The 13606-nt window shown below is 37.7% G+C and overlaps 2 protein-coding genes across 5 annotated transcripts; both read left to right on the forward strand.

Moving 5' to 3' along the window:
- Positions 1–733: 733 nt before the first annotated feature.
- LOC148919377 (putative serine/threonine-protein kinase At1g09600) lies at positions 734–8552 on the forward strand. 4 transcript variants are annotated; one of them, XR_016124412.1, is made up of 11 exons: positions 734–1192; positions 1531–1584; positions 1688–2172; positions 3336–3620; positions 4713–5030; positions 5429–5656; positions 6228–6328; positions 6783–6861; positions 6985–7440; positions 7833–8223; positions 8298–8552. XR_016124412.1 is itself a non-coding variant. In XM_089046739.1 (10 exons), coding segments are annotated over exons 2-10 (2160 nt in total). In that variant the 5' UTR covers positions 734–1192; positions 1531–1583; the 3' UTR covers positions 8040–8552. The 4 variants fall into 4 exon arrangements, 2 of the variants coding, with proteins under 2 accessions (XP_088902865.1, XP_088902866.1); XR_016124411.1 differs by having other exon boundaries at positions 8367–8552; XM_089046739.1 differs by having other exon boundaries at positions 7833–8552.
- Positions 8553–10275: 1723 nt separating this feature from the next.
- LOC148919378 (glucuronoxylan 4-O-methyltransferase 1-like) lies at positions 10276–11349 on the forward strand. Its single transcript, XM_089047340.1, has one exon. The coding sequence runs from the start codon at positions 10344–10346 to the stop codon at positions 11262–11264; it is 921 nt and encodes a 306-aa protein (XP_088903466.1). The 5' UTR covers positions 10276–10343; the 3' UTR covers positions 11265–11349.
- The last annotated feature ends 2257 nt before the right edge of the window (positions 11350–13606 follow it).

The raw sequence follows: 13606 nt of genomic DNA on the forward strand, positions 1-13606 counted from the left end.
GTATTTATAAATAAATAAAATCTGAAAACTTTGTTTTTTTTTCCTTTTCTCTTTAATTTTTTTATTATTTAAATTGATTGTTGACGTCAGTATTAGGTCAACTTGCCCAGACTGTAACCTAGACAAATCTTGCCTTTGAACTTGCCTAAGTTGATGGAGCCCAACTCTTGCCGGACAAAACTTGGGCGTTGGAAACCGAATTGGGAGCCAGGGGACCTCTTGTCTGGACCGGGGCTCCCAGTGGAACTGCTCTAAGAAGAATACAAAAGGAATAAAATGTCCACGCAAACAAGCCTGTAGTGGACTTATCTGTCACAACACAACGGATGGGATGGCGTTGTTTGTACGTGGATTGTCCAACCAGATTATTTTTGGGTGAAGTAGGCGTAAGTACCACGTTATCAACCCAACCCAATTTTGCCCCATTTAAACTTTTTATTTTATTTTTTAAATTGTAACTAAGATTAATAAACAAAAGAAATAATAAACTTTACTGGACCATGGCTAGTCCTGTCCCTTTCCAACTTCTTGTGGGACCAACAATCTTCTATGGGACTTCGATTATCGATTCGACCAAAAACAAAACAATCTTCAAAGGGACCCACATTTTGCCACGTTGCAATGTCTCATCTCTCTACCCGTGTGGTGTGTAACTTCAACCAGACCTCTCTCTCATTCTGCTCCCTCTGTGGACGGACTATTGCTTTGTGCTTCTTTCCTTGGCTGTGTTTGAATGTAGTTTTAGCACTCTATTATACTCTTTCTCTCTCGTCTCTCCTCTCTCCCTCAAAAACAGAGTATAGCAAAGCATAAAACTTACTCGGTTTCCTTCTGTTGAAGAAAACAGAATAGAATGGCGTGTGAACTTTGTTCTGAGTTCAATATCATTGGCTCTACGTAATTCTAGGAACACCCCAGATCCTAAAATCTCTCTCTTTCACTCTAGAATCTCTTCTCTCTCTAGAATCTCCGAGTTGCTTGTCTGTCGTAACCCACATTTCAATTCCAAAAAGGGTAAACATTTGCATTTCACTTTTTTTCTGGCTTTCGTTGGAATTTCTAACTTTTTCTATTTATGGACTTAACCACATTGGGCGGAGAAAGTTTCGGTACCCACACACCCTGGCTGTTGTTCCGTTTGGGCAATTTGATTCCGTTTTGCATTGGCTGATTCTGAATTCGCATTGTCCAGGTTTGGTTAATTCTTGTTCCCACTGAATAAGAAAGTATTGACATTTTGGAAAAAAAAATCCTGTTTTGTTTGATTTGAATTAACTTATCTTTTTTATTTGAGATCTGGGTTCTTGAGGTTGGTGAATTTGGCATTGGGATTTTCTTAATTTGAACTGATAGTGTGGAGAAATTCCCCTCATTGGGTTGTCACTGGTGAAGTTTTCTTGAATTGGGGATCTGGGTTCTTTTGAATTTGTCCAGATAGGCTTTTGTGATCTTTCAGTTTAAGTTATACTTTTTTTGTTCTTGATAGGTTTTTGTTTAGAACCTGATCTGCGTTCTCTCTCATTTCCCTAGGTTGTAGAAATAAAATAATTTTACTGGAGCCTTCTGAAGTTGTTGATTGGCGAAGTAAGTTATTGATCAGTTGATTCTGAAAATTCTGTGTGAATGCTGATTAGATTGCATGCTTAATGCTGCAAAAATCACAGCCTGGAAAAATGGAAATTTGCAGTGGGAATTATTAGAGGAATTTTGCAGTGTCCTTGTCGGAATAGGGGCCTGTGGAGTAGAATTATGGGCTGCATCTGCTCAAAGGCAACTTTATCCAATCAATACGTTTCTGAGAGTCAACGTAGAGACAAGGAATTAAAGTCAAGCAAGTCATCAAAACTGTCAGAAGCTGCAGTTGGGGCTGATGCGACTGCACGGTTGATAACCAATCCTCACACAGAAGAGAATGCAGGGTCAACTCCTATTTCATCGGATGAAGGGGAGAAGAAGATGGTGGTTACTGAGAAACCCACAAAACCCTTCATGGAGGGTGGGGCGAGTGGGGGAAAGTTACCATCCGGGCTAACTAGGATAACTAGCGTATCAAATGGAGAAAGAGGAGCGCAAGTTGTTGCTGGATGGCCTTCTTGGCTGACTGCAGTGGCAGGTGAAGCAATCAGTGGGTGGGTGCCTCTCAAGGCAGACTCATTTGAGAAATTGGAGAAGGTTTGTTGATTTGCTTCTACATCTGATTTATGTGGTAGTTTATTATGATTTTTTTATCTTTATTCCCTTGTTTAGTGATATTGGTATTACGAAACCCACATTTAAATTCTTCAGGTGTGAATATTACATGTTTTGTGTATATCTCAGATATCTTTCATTTACTTTTTACAGTAAACTTTGGGGGTTAATTTTGGAGTTGTGACTTAAGTCTGTACCTAGAACAAATGTGCTGATTTTCATTAACACAATGTGCACTTAGTTTCTCTTCTTTTAACTAATAATATGTGCATTTAGGTTTTTGTATTATAAACATGTTTTAGAAAACACTGAAATTGTTAGATTGATTTGCTTAAATAAGATGCATGCCTGTCGTTGTTTATAAAAGATCAATTCATATGTACTGTAGATTTATATTTTTAAGATGTATATGCATGCACATTCTGAGAGTAAAGTAAACAAACATGTTGCCATTTTGAAAGGAGGTAAGATACACTCAATCTTCAAAAAAACTAACCAAAATTAGGTACTTCTAATTGAGGTAGTCAGCTGCTACTACTAATGGATTCTGTCTATGCTCACTTTTGTATATACCTTGATGTAAGTTGATGGAACCAGGAGGTCGGAAACTTTTTTGTGATTTTTCCATATCTTCCTTTGCCAATGCTTTATTAACAGAATAAATTTATTCAGAACAGTCAAGTGCGTATATAAGTACATGCTTAGACACCACACACTCTTTGATGGAGAATATTGAAGTATGGATGAGTCACTTGATGATTATGAGTAAAAAAATTGCAAATCAATCAGCGAAGAGTGTGTTCTTGATGGTTGGAGCAACTGAGCTATATGGAATTTTATGTAGCTCTTTATCAGGCTTCTTCCACCACATAGACATGGAAAGATTGTAAAATGAAGAAATTAACAAATGAGTTTAATCAGACAAGTGTTCATACTGGGTTTGATTATTTCGATCGTTTTAAATTGGAAATTTATCAGCTGCTTAATATGAGTTTTTATCTTTTAACCCCCAGAGCCTAGACTTGATTCTCCTAGCAAATGTTTGACAATTGTATTTTATTTTCTTGAGCTAGTGTCCACATTATGGACGTTTGTATTTTAGTTTTTTTATTTATTAATAAATTTGACTCTTCTGTGTACTGCAGATTGGACAAGGAACTTACAGCAGTGTGTACAGAGCCCGTGATCTGGATTCAAACAAAATAGTTGCACTGAAGAAGGTGCGATTTGCCAATATGGATCCGGAAAGTGTGCGCTTTATGGCGAGAGAAATTCTTATTTTGCGTAAGCTTGATCACCCCAATATCATGAAGCTTGAAGGTCTCATTACATCAAGGGTTTCGGGCAGCTTATACCTTGTATTTGAATACATGGAGCATGATCTTGCCGGGATTGCAGCACGGCCCGGGGTCAAGTTCACTGAAGCACAGGTAGTTGCTTTGCTGCTTTTGATCTCATGTATTGTGATTATGAAAACTCAGACTAAGAATAAAAGATGTCTTGGATTTGAGCATCAAATTAGGGAAAAGTCTCTTAAACTGACAAATTTACTATGACTTTTACATAAGTGCAGTTGAGTATCATTACAGACAACTGTATGTAGGTTATTTACAGTTTTAGTTACTCCAAATATGTCAAGAATTGAGGTCAGAGGACTTTAGAATATTAATAAACTGGGATAATTTAATTCACTACCTGTACTACTTTTATAGCAGGCTATAAACCACTTATAATTGAGAAAAGGGAAACGTAGTAAAAAGAAAAAAAAAACTTGAAAAATGGCATCAGCATTATGACATTGGGGTTTGCTGACTCTGCTCTTCACGAAACTTGTGATATATTTGATGTTGCAACCAATATTGTACATAATCATCAGGTTGTTCCTTGTATATTCTAGCATCTAAGAAGTGCAAAAAATTTCCTCTTATGGATCCAAGATAACACCTACCCAGTACCTAGAGTTGCCTCTATCAGTATCAGAAACTAGTGATGTATCATAATAGCAGTAGCAGTGGAGTTCAGGATGTTATCTGCTGCATAAAATTCTGTTATAGTGCTTAGGCATGCACCTGAAGACAAAAATCCTCAAGAAGCTGATGCTCTTAGATTCAAAAAAACTATTTCAGTCACTAATAGAATTCAGTGTCATTTCATGGATCACCAAGTAAGAAGTGGCTGGGTTTAGATCCCAGAAAGTAATATGGTAATTGTGATAAATCAGGAACAGAAGATTTGAGGGTTTCTGTGATTTCTGAATTCCTTCCCTCCATTTTGGGAAGAGCATGCACCTCTTTGTGTGCTCACCCAAAGTTAACAACCAAAGAGGGTCATTCTCTTCCCAAAATGCAGCAATATTGTTTCTTTTGAGGACAACCCTGAATGGTGCGTTATTGTCAATACGATCCATTTGTATCTAATTGCAGCTGTGTTCATTTTCATGATCTTATGTGTGTTATGGTAGCAGAATGCTTGACTAATCTTTTATTGTGGTTGATATATGGTGTTTGTGCACCGTGTTGCAGATTAAATGTTACATGCAACAGCTTCTTCGTGGGCTTGAGCATTGTCACAGTCATGGTATTTTGCACCGTGACATTAAGGGATCAAATCTTTTGATCGACTATTATGGCAACCTAAAGATTGCTGACTTTGGACTAGCAACCTTTTACCGACCCCGTCAAAAGCAGCCCCTGACAAGTCGGGTAGTAACCTTGTGGTACCGACCACCTGAACTTCTGCTTGGCTCTACAGATTATGGGGTTGCTGTGGATTTGTGGAGTGCTGGTTGTATTCTTGCAGAATTGTTTGCTGGGAAGCCTATCATGCCAGGAAGAACAGAGGTATTTTCCCCAGCTTTTTGATTATATACACATGTAAAAGATATGTTTACATATACATATGTATTTTTATTTTTATATCGACTTGCTTTACATTTATTAGATGTGGCAAATATTGAGAAATTCATAATCTTCCTAATCATGGCATCTGAGATTTAAGTCTAGTTGTCGAGAGCATGAGCTTGATTTTTGCTGATAGGAGCAAATTACTTAACCAGATTCCAATGAATGTCAGAGGATGGATGAAAGTCCGTTGTAACTTTCTAAGAATATTCTAATCGGATAAATCATTAATGGTGATTTTGTATGGTTAATCCCTTGTGCTCTAACATGGAATCTACCAGCTGTACTGATGGACCTATTCAGACGTCTTATTTGATCTTATCATTTATTGCTTATAGGTGGAGCAACTACATAAGATATTCAAACTTTGTGGGTCACCTTCTGAAGAATACTGGAAGAGATCAAAATTGCCGCATGCAACTATTTTTAAACCAACGCATCCGTACAAGCGTTGTGTTGCTGAGACATTCAAGGACTTCCCTCTGTCAGCATTGGCCCTGCTAGAGGTTCTTCTAGCAGTAGAACCTGAAAGTCGTGGAACAGCTTCTTCTGCACTTCACAGTGAGGTAATCATGGGTTTTCTTTGCTATTTGAAACCATGTTGACTTTGTCTATTGAATTCTGATCTCGTCAAATTGAAACAATTTGGGGTTAAGAAAATGGAAAAACAATATTCTGTTTCTGAAATTTGGTTTTCTTTGCTGTAATTTGAATTGCATTCTAATATATCACTATCTGCAACTGCTAAAATGACTAGTACTTTTGAAATTAAATTTGGAACTGAAATATCAATCCTAATGGTTAGTCAAACTGAAAGCTGTTGTCCTAGATTTTCCCATTATAATTAGTCGTGCTTACTCTGAATTTGCTAGAAAATATTGGATCTGAGCATATATATAATGAGTCTGCTGAATGGTTAATTTTGAATAGGTGATTGGTGAATTTCACCCCTTGGGCTTCCTTCTAGCAGTACAGTTTATGCAATTTTCAACTAGATGATTGCTTATAGTCATCCTACATTTATGCTCTCTTTTGAGTTGGGATCTATAAGTTACCTTCCCATAATTAATTCAACTTTGGGTCAGGAAGTTAGATCTTACTTCTGAGGATATATATTTTTTCTTTTCTCTTTGCCAGTTCTTCACATCATTGCCTCTTCCCTCTGATCCCTCAACTTTGCCTAAGTACCCACCTAGCAAGGAGTTTGATGCCAAGCTCCGAGACGAGGAAGCTAGAAGGTGAGCAATTTTCCAATTATATTAACTACTTTTCAAGTCCTTTCTTATGCAAGATCTGATTATGACATCTTTTTGTATGTGGTGTGTCTTCTTTTTTGGTAAATAGCTAATTGCATCTTTATTAGTTTTGGTTCATGACATATTTTTTGGACATCAGTACCAAACTGATTCGTTATCTAAAGCTCTGATGGCTTGCTGCATTAAGCTCACTTCAGAGGAGGGAGAAAGATTTCTGTTTTTGTCTCACATGGGGGAGGCAGCTGTTTAATTGCAAAACAAAAAAAGAAAAACTGGTTTTGCTATAAAAGAAAAATAAAAGAAAACAACTCTTCCTTGTTTGAATGTGTGGTGCAAGACTGTCTGGCAAGATAAATTTGTTCCTGTATGTGTGTATTTTGAGTTATTAATCTTGTTCACACTCACTTGAATGTTGCTTTGTTTATCTGAAAACCAGGCGAAGAGCACCTGGTAGTAAAGGAGGGAGTTCCAAAGAATCAAAGGCTGTGCCAGCACCAGATGCCAATGCAATACAGGTATCCTTGCCTTCAAATTCTGTAATTAAATTCATCATGTCTTTAAATACAAAACCCAAATCATTGTGAAGAATTACTGATTTAGGTTCTATGCTTTCTTTGTTATCTTTCCTAATCTGGAAGCGACAAGGGCAGCCTAACCCCAAAAGCATAAGTGAAAAGTACAACCCTGATGAGGATAGTGGCTCTGGCTTTCCTATCGAGCCTCCCAAAGGAGCAACATCAAATGGCTATTCCCATTCTGGCCAGTCAATGCACCCAAGTGCATTTGGATCTTCACGGAATATGTCGCAATCTGGCCAGTCTAGGAATGGTGCGGAGAAGTCTTATATGTATCGTGGGGCAGCCCAGTCGTCCAGGTTTTCCAATTCAGCTTCGGTTCGAAGTGATTCACAATACGATGGTGTTGTAGAAGCTAGTGCAAATCCACACTGGCCAGAGGAGCGTATTAATGCCAGATATAGTCATTTAGACAACGGGGATTCCTCTGCAAAACATGATTGGTCCCACAATCTTCTGGATAGGCCAAAGTCTTCACATAAGAAGGATGAACAGCCATCAGGGAAGGAGTCTGCAACGGTAAAGGATTTTACTATTTTCATCTATCACATGCTTTATTTTGAAATTTGACTCCACTGATATCTGGAGCAAATGCTGGCCCCACCCATTAATTTGGTTTTTCACATGATGCCCTGGTCAAGTGGCTGTATATGGGATTGTTGAATTTGTTTTCATGCAAACCATTCAAGTTATGAAATTTTTGTTTTTTATTTTTAGAAATAGGAACTCTCGTACTCTTGCTTCTGAAGCCGAAGTTTACACCATTGATGTTTCCCCATGTTTGCTTGTTTGAGATCTTTGGTTAAATGTCTTGAATTGGCTTTTTTTGCAGTCTACTGAGTGGTTTGCCGCCCTTATAGAATTTAATCTTCAACATGAATGTGACTAAATAATTTTGCATTTGGCATCAGGGTTATGCTACCAAGAAGAACCGGATCCACTACTCTGGACCGTTGATGCCCCCTGGAGGAAACCTTGAGGAGATGCTCAAAGAGCATGAGAGACAAATACAACATGCTGTCCGCAAAGCTCGCCTGGACAAGAACAAACCCAAGAAAGCCAACAGTGAAAATGGACAAACCGAATCCCTGCTTCACCATGTAAGAAATGGCAGGTGATGACAGAAGGGAAAGTCACACTGGCTTAATTTTGAAAGCAAGAGCTCCTTCGGAACAGCATCACTCTGATATTGAAGAAATATTCCTCTTGAGAACTCAACAAATCTCACCACGGAAAAGATAAATGGGATTTATGGAGCTTCTTTGGTTTATATCACATCAGATATATATTCACTTTTTGAAGGTATGCTATCATCACTTGCTAGAGAGATTCAGAAAGATTGTTAATCTTGAATTTGAAGTAAATTAAATCCCCAGGCATCGACTCGTGATCTGCTTTGGGATGGTTTTTGTAATTGACGTACCAGAAAATTGTTTCATTGCCAGATGGTGAGAGGTCTCTTTGGTGTCCAGATGCTGGAGACAAGCTGTGCGCAGCCGAAACCTGATCTGCTCAATCAGCTATATTTCATTCTTTGTAAAGGCTAAGTTATATCACTAAGTCAAAGGTTTTGTGATCACAGGCCACTATTTGTTCAAATCAATGTACAAGACAGTTCTTACTACTCCAAACCCATCAGCACAATGCTCTTTCCTTTTTCTTTTTCTCCCTTTTTTAGGTTTCTTTTGGAATGAAATACACAAATGCATATATTTAAGTAAGCATAAATGACTCGAACTCTTCTTGGAGATCCTACAATGACACTAATTTTTTATTATTAAGGAAGTTGGTACCTACCATATTTTGTCCATAATCCACGTTTCGTGCCTTGCCTTAGAATTTCTTTTGTTGGTTAAAGAAAGTATTCCCTTTTTGTTTTTGTTCTTTTACCACTTGCTTGGTACAGCCTCATTCACATATGTAATCAAATAAATGATTGAATTGTAATATTTTGAAGAATTGAAGTACCAATGGGTCTATAACTCAGTGATAAGCAAGGACTAAAATATCGATGATATCGGAAATATCGGTAGTCCAAAAATATGGAAATTTCGATGGAAATATCGGAATATTATCGATATCAATAAAAATTGAATAAAACCCACGGAAATTGTAAGAAAAACTTGAAATTTTTTATTGAAACTTTGGAGAATGTTTATTTAGTCAGTTATCTATTAGTTTATCACAAAAAATTAGAATGAAATGTATTGCATGATGGATTTAACTGATTTAAGTTGATTATACAGCGAGCTGGCAAACACACCATAATCATTTATATATAACGATTTACTACAATATTTTACACTTCATACATTGCATGGTAAGATACATGAGTGACTTAGTACCACATATAGTTCCTATGAGGTTCAAATTTTTCACTATTTTCATCATCTCTATGTGTAGAGTAAGTGTATTGTGAAGAGTAGTCATCAAATGATAAATCCCCAAAATAGTTTTGTATGTAATTGTTAACATGTCAACCATATAAATATAAATATTTTAGCATATTATCACAAAAACATAAGTGATATGTGATTAAGGTGTCGGAGGAGTAAAATGAGAGGGGTTTAAGTCCCCTTTGTGTTTTTTTTTTCCTTCTTTTTCCTTTTTTTTTCCCTTTACATCGATATTTTTGATATTTTTGTGATATTACACTGATATTTTGACAAAATATTGCTAAAGTGTGAGCGAAATTATCGACATCGATATTTTCCGATATTATCGTCGATATTATCGATATTTATACGATATGTACATGGATATGTTCCGAAATATCCGTGATTCGAAAAAACCGAAATATCCTTGATACTTCGTCGATATTATCGATATTTCAGACTATAGTGATAAGAATATTTGCCTGCAAATCAGTGTTCTCGGGTTCAAACCCAAACGGGACCTGCCCCCTCCCCCTTCCAAACTTTGACCCCCAAAAAAGGGTACTGGAAGATGAAATATAATAACGTCATCATCAATAATATTCAATTTGTTTTTAAATGGTTGAAATTTGAGAGGGAGTTTAATATCTAAGATAACAACACCTGTAATGCAACATATATAGCTTCTCTAAACTGATATAAAAAATGGCACCTGCAACCAATGGAATTGGCAGATCTACCACCAACCAACCTAAACTTGTTTTGCTTCACCAAGAATCATAATAGCTCTTATGTCTTCATCATGCATCCGAAGTTCCCTCTCCCTTCATGCTTAAGCATCCATCACCCAAACTACGACACAACACAACGCCTTCTCATCAACTCAGTCCCTTTCTTCCTCCAACTCATAAATGCCACAATATATAATAAACCTTACAAATATATATATATATATATATATTTCCCAGAGCTCCAACTTCTTCTTAACATATTTCTCTCCATACTCATAAAAAACACAACAACAAAAAAAAGCCAATACATTTCAGCATGAGAACCAAAACCCATGTTCCAACTTTCAACTATAAGCTTCTCCTCCTCGGAGTATTCCTTGCTTTTGTTGTCCTCTTTGTGTTCAGGTCAAGCTTTGATTCATCATCATCATCATCTTCTTCTTCTTCTTCTTCTTCTTCTTCCAATGAAAAATCCACCATTTTGCCTAAAGTACCCTTGGATGAGAAAGAAGCCGAGGATGATGAAAGATCAACAAAATGTGACACCCCATTGACTTGCAACAAAATCCCACCCTCCCTAGCCAAAGCTCTAATCCACTACACAACCTCAACCATCACCCCACAGCAAACCCTCAAAGAAATCTCAGTCACATCAAAGGTCCTAGACAAGAAATCACCCTGCAACTTCCTCGTCTTCGGCCTAGGCCACGACAGCCTCATGTGGAGCTCCCTCAACCACGGGGGGCGTACGATTTTCCTCGAAGAGGATGAGTCGTGGATCGAGCAAATCCAACGCCGTTTCCCCATGTTGGAGTCATACCATGTCACATACGACAGCAAGGTGAACCAGGCTGACAATCTCATGGATGTTGGGAAGGGCCCCGAGTGCACAGCAGTTGGTGATCCTAGGTATAGCATGTGCCAGCTGGCACTCAAGGGCTTGCCTAGTGAGGTTTACGATATCAAATGGGATTTGATTATGGTGGATGCGCCCACAGGGTATCATGATGAAGCACCGGGACGAATGAGCGCCATATACACAGCTGGGATGATGGCTAGGAACAAAGAGGAGGGAGAGACTGATGTGTTTGTGCATGATGTGAATAGGGTTGTTGAAGATAACTTCTCCAAGGCTTTCCTTTGTGTAGGTTACATGAAAAAGCAACAAGGGAGGTTGAGGCACTTCAACATTCCTAGTCACAGGGATGGTTCCCACAGGCCCTTTTGCCCTGAGTAGTCAATTCATGTGTTTTTGCAAATTATTTCATCATCTGTCATATTTGATTCATCGTCTCTATACTATACTACACAATTTAATTTCATCCATTTACCCTCCATTTAGATGGAGAAAAATAACTCGGGATTTAGCTAACCCTCCGTTTGGATAAAGGAAATGAAAGTTGCAGAGAATTATTAAATTACAGAAATTAGATATCCATCCTTTAAATTTTTGTCAATTAATAATTTCAAAGTTTGAATTATGTATGTCAAATTTTATAAATGACAGAATTTATTGTGAAAATAAATTCCTGCTCAATAGAAATTGCGAAATTGGTTTGAACATGCACCGCATGTAATTGAAATTGAAATTGAAATTGAAATTCCTGTGCATCGTACAACAATGGGTGTCTTAGTATACCCTTCCTTCCTCTCTTTAAGAATGTAGTTGCATGATGTAAATATAAATCGAGTTCCATATCGTTTATATATAAAAAAGAATTGATTTTGTATAATCTGTGTTTATTTTATTTTGTGCTTGAGTTGGATTTCTTTTTAGATATTAAAGGATATTCAATACTCAAAAGGTAAAAAAAGAGTCGTAAATATGCAGCTAACAATTGATAATTCGTACAGACCACGGCCAATTTAGAAATTATAAAAAGAAAATTCAATCATATAATTATAAATAAATAAAAAAGAACTGGAAAGCCTTTTCTTATTTTATGGGCAGCTGAAATCTTTATGGCCCAAGACGAACGTCTTCGTTTGGTCTTTTCTGGGATCGAATGCGAGCCATTTTGATAGAAATTTGAGAGAGAGAAAGGAAGCAGAGATTACAGTTTCAAAACAGAACCTTAAACATTTTGATTTGAATGGCGCAATGATATTTGACAAGGAAATGGATTCAGAATCGACAATCTGAGGCTTCTTTGGGCCGTTCTGCCTCAATTAGCATGTCCATCTTCGTCGTCTTAGTTCTAACAAAAGCGGGAGCTTGGTAACCAGCAACAATATGGATTATGATCACGTAGAGGATCTAGAGATGCTTCATCATAATCCGCAGTAAAGCGGGAGTTCTAACAAAAACGACCGCAGTAAAGCCGGGCCGAAAATATCCCGAGTATAGCCGTATTTTTTATAATTACAAAGCCGGACGGCTATACTATTTTTATTTTAAAAAAACCCCGAGTTTAGCCGATCGGCTATACTATTAATAATTGAAAAAGGGCCGCCCGCTTGTAAAAGTAGTATAGCCGCACGACTATATTATTATTTTAAAAAGAACCCGGTATAGCCGGCCGGCTATACTCTTTATTATTTTAAAAGAACCGAGTATCTCCGACCGCGGCTGTACTATTTGTTTTAAACCCCAAGTATAGCCGCGCGGCTATACGATTAAGGACCCACGCCTGGCCCCTGGCGCTCGTTCCGCCGCGTGTCTTTTTTTTCCCTTGAAAAAAGGAAAATCTTTTCAAGCTTTAGTTTACTTCCAATGTAAGCAAAGTTGATGAGCTGGATTTTTCTATTTTGTTTTTACTTTTGATATGATGTTTTTTTTTCTTCATCGAACTAATATGCTGTCTAGTTGATAAACCACCGATTTCTTTTTAATTTTTTCAAGGACACTTGATATATGTATTCGTCGGTGGCTGCTGCCAAGTCTGCAGTAATTTCTGCTGGTGAAGAGATAGAAAGTCTTGGACTGCCGTCAGAAATCTGCCCTCAGGTAAAGACATGGTTGCTCAACCTACATTCACATCAAAAAGGTCTTCCAAGTATATGGTTGTGTTGTGACTACTAGTAAAGACATGGTTGAACACATAGATTCCACAACACCATTTGACAAAGTGAGTTCCCTCAAAGCTCTTTTTGTTCATGTTTGTTACATGATTTAGGGAAACAAAGCAACAATTCCATGAATATGAATAATTCGAACCCGCCTGGCGACTACGGCCTGCTTATCCAAGTGTAAAAATATTATAGCCGAGCGGCTAGACGATTTACGTTTTTTAAAAAAACGAGTATAGCCGTACGGCTATAATATTTTCATTTTTTTAAAGTATAGCCGCGCGGCTATACAATAGAACCCCCGCCTGGAGCTAGCGCCCACTTTGCCGCTTGTCAAAAATAGTATGGGAATAAAAAAAATACGGTAGTCTAGCCGTTCGGCTATACTCCTTTTTGGTTTTTTTTTTCCCCCCTCATTGTACTTGCTGTCTAGTTGATAAACCTTGTTCAGGAGGCTTTTCACAAGATTCAGCCCTGAAAAACATCTCTCTCTTCCCACCACTGTCGAACCTTTGTCTCAATCTGTAGGAGATGGTCTCTCCTGGCAAAGCTCTTACCACCTTCAGCTGC

This window comes from Prunus mume, linkage group LG2, assembly GCF_029339155.1.
Source record: "Prunus mume cultivar Tortuosa linkage group LG2, ASM2933915v1, whole genome shotgun sequence".
Taxonomy (NCBI): domain Eukaryota; kingdom Viridiplantae; phylum Streptophyta; class Magnoliopsida; order Rosales; family Rosaceae; genus Prunus; species Prunus mume.

Excerpts from the sequence above, each read along its gene's own strand:
- LOC148919377 (XM_089046739.1), top strand. Across the intron at positions 2,173-3,335 it reads CATTTGAGAAATTGGAGAAG|ATTGGACAAGGAACTTACAG; the intron begins GTTTGTTGATTT and ends TGTGTACTGCAG. Across the intron at positions 5,657-6,227 it reads CTTCTGCACTTCACAGTGAG|TTCTTCACATCATTGCCTCT; the intron begins GTAATCATGGGT and ends TCTCTTTGCCAG.
- LOC148919378 (XM_089047340.1), top strand. The coding sequence starts at position 10,344 with ATGAGAACCAAAACCCATGTTCCAACTTTCAACTATAAGCTTCTCCTC.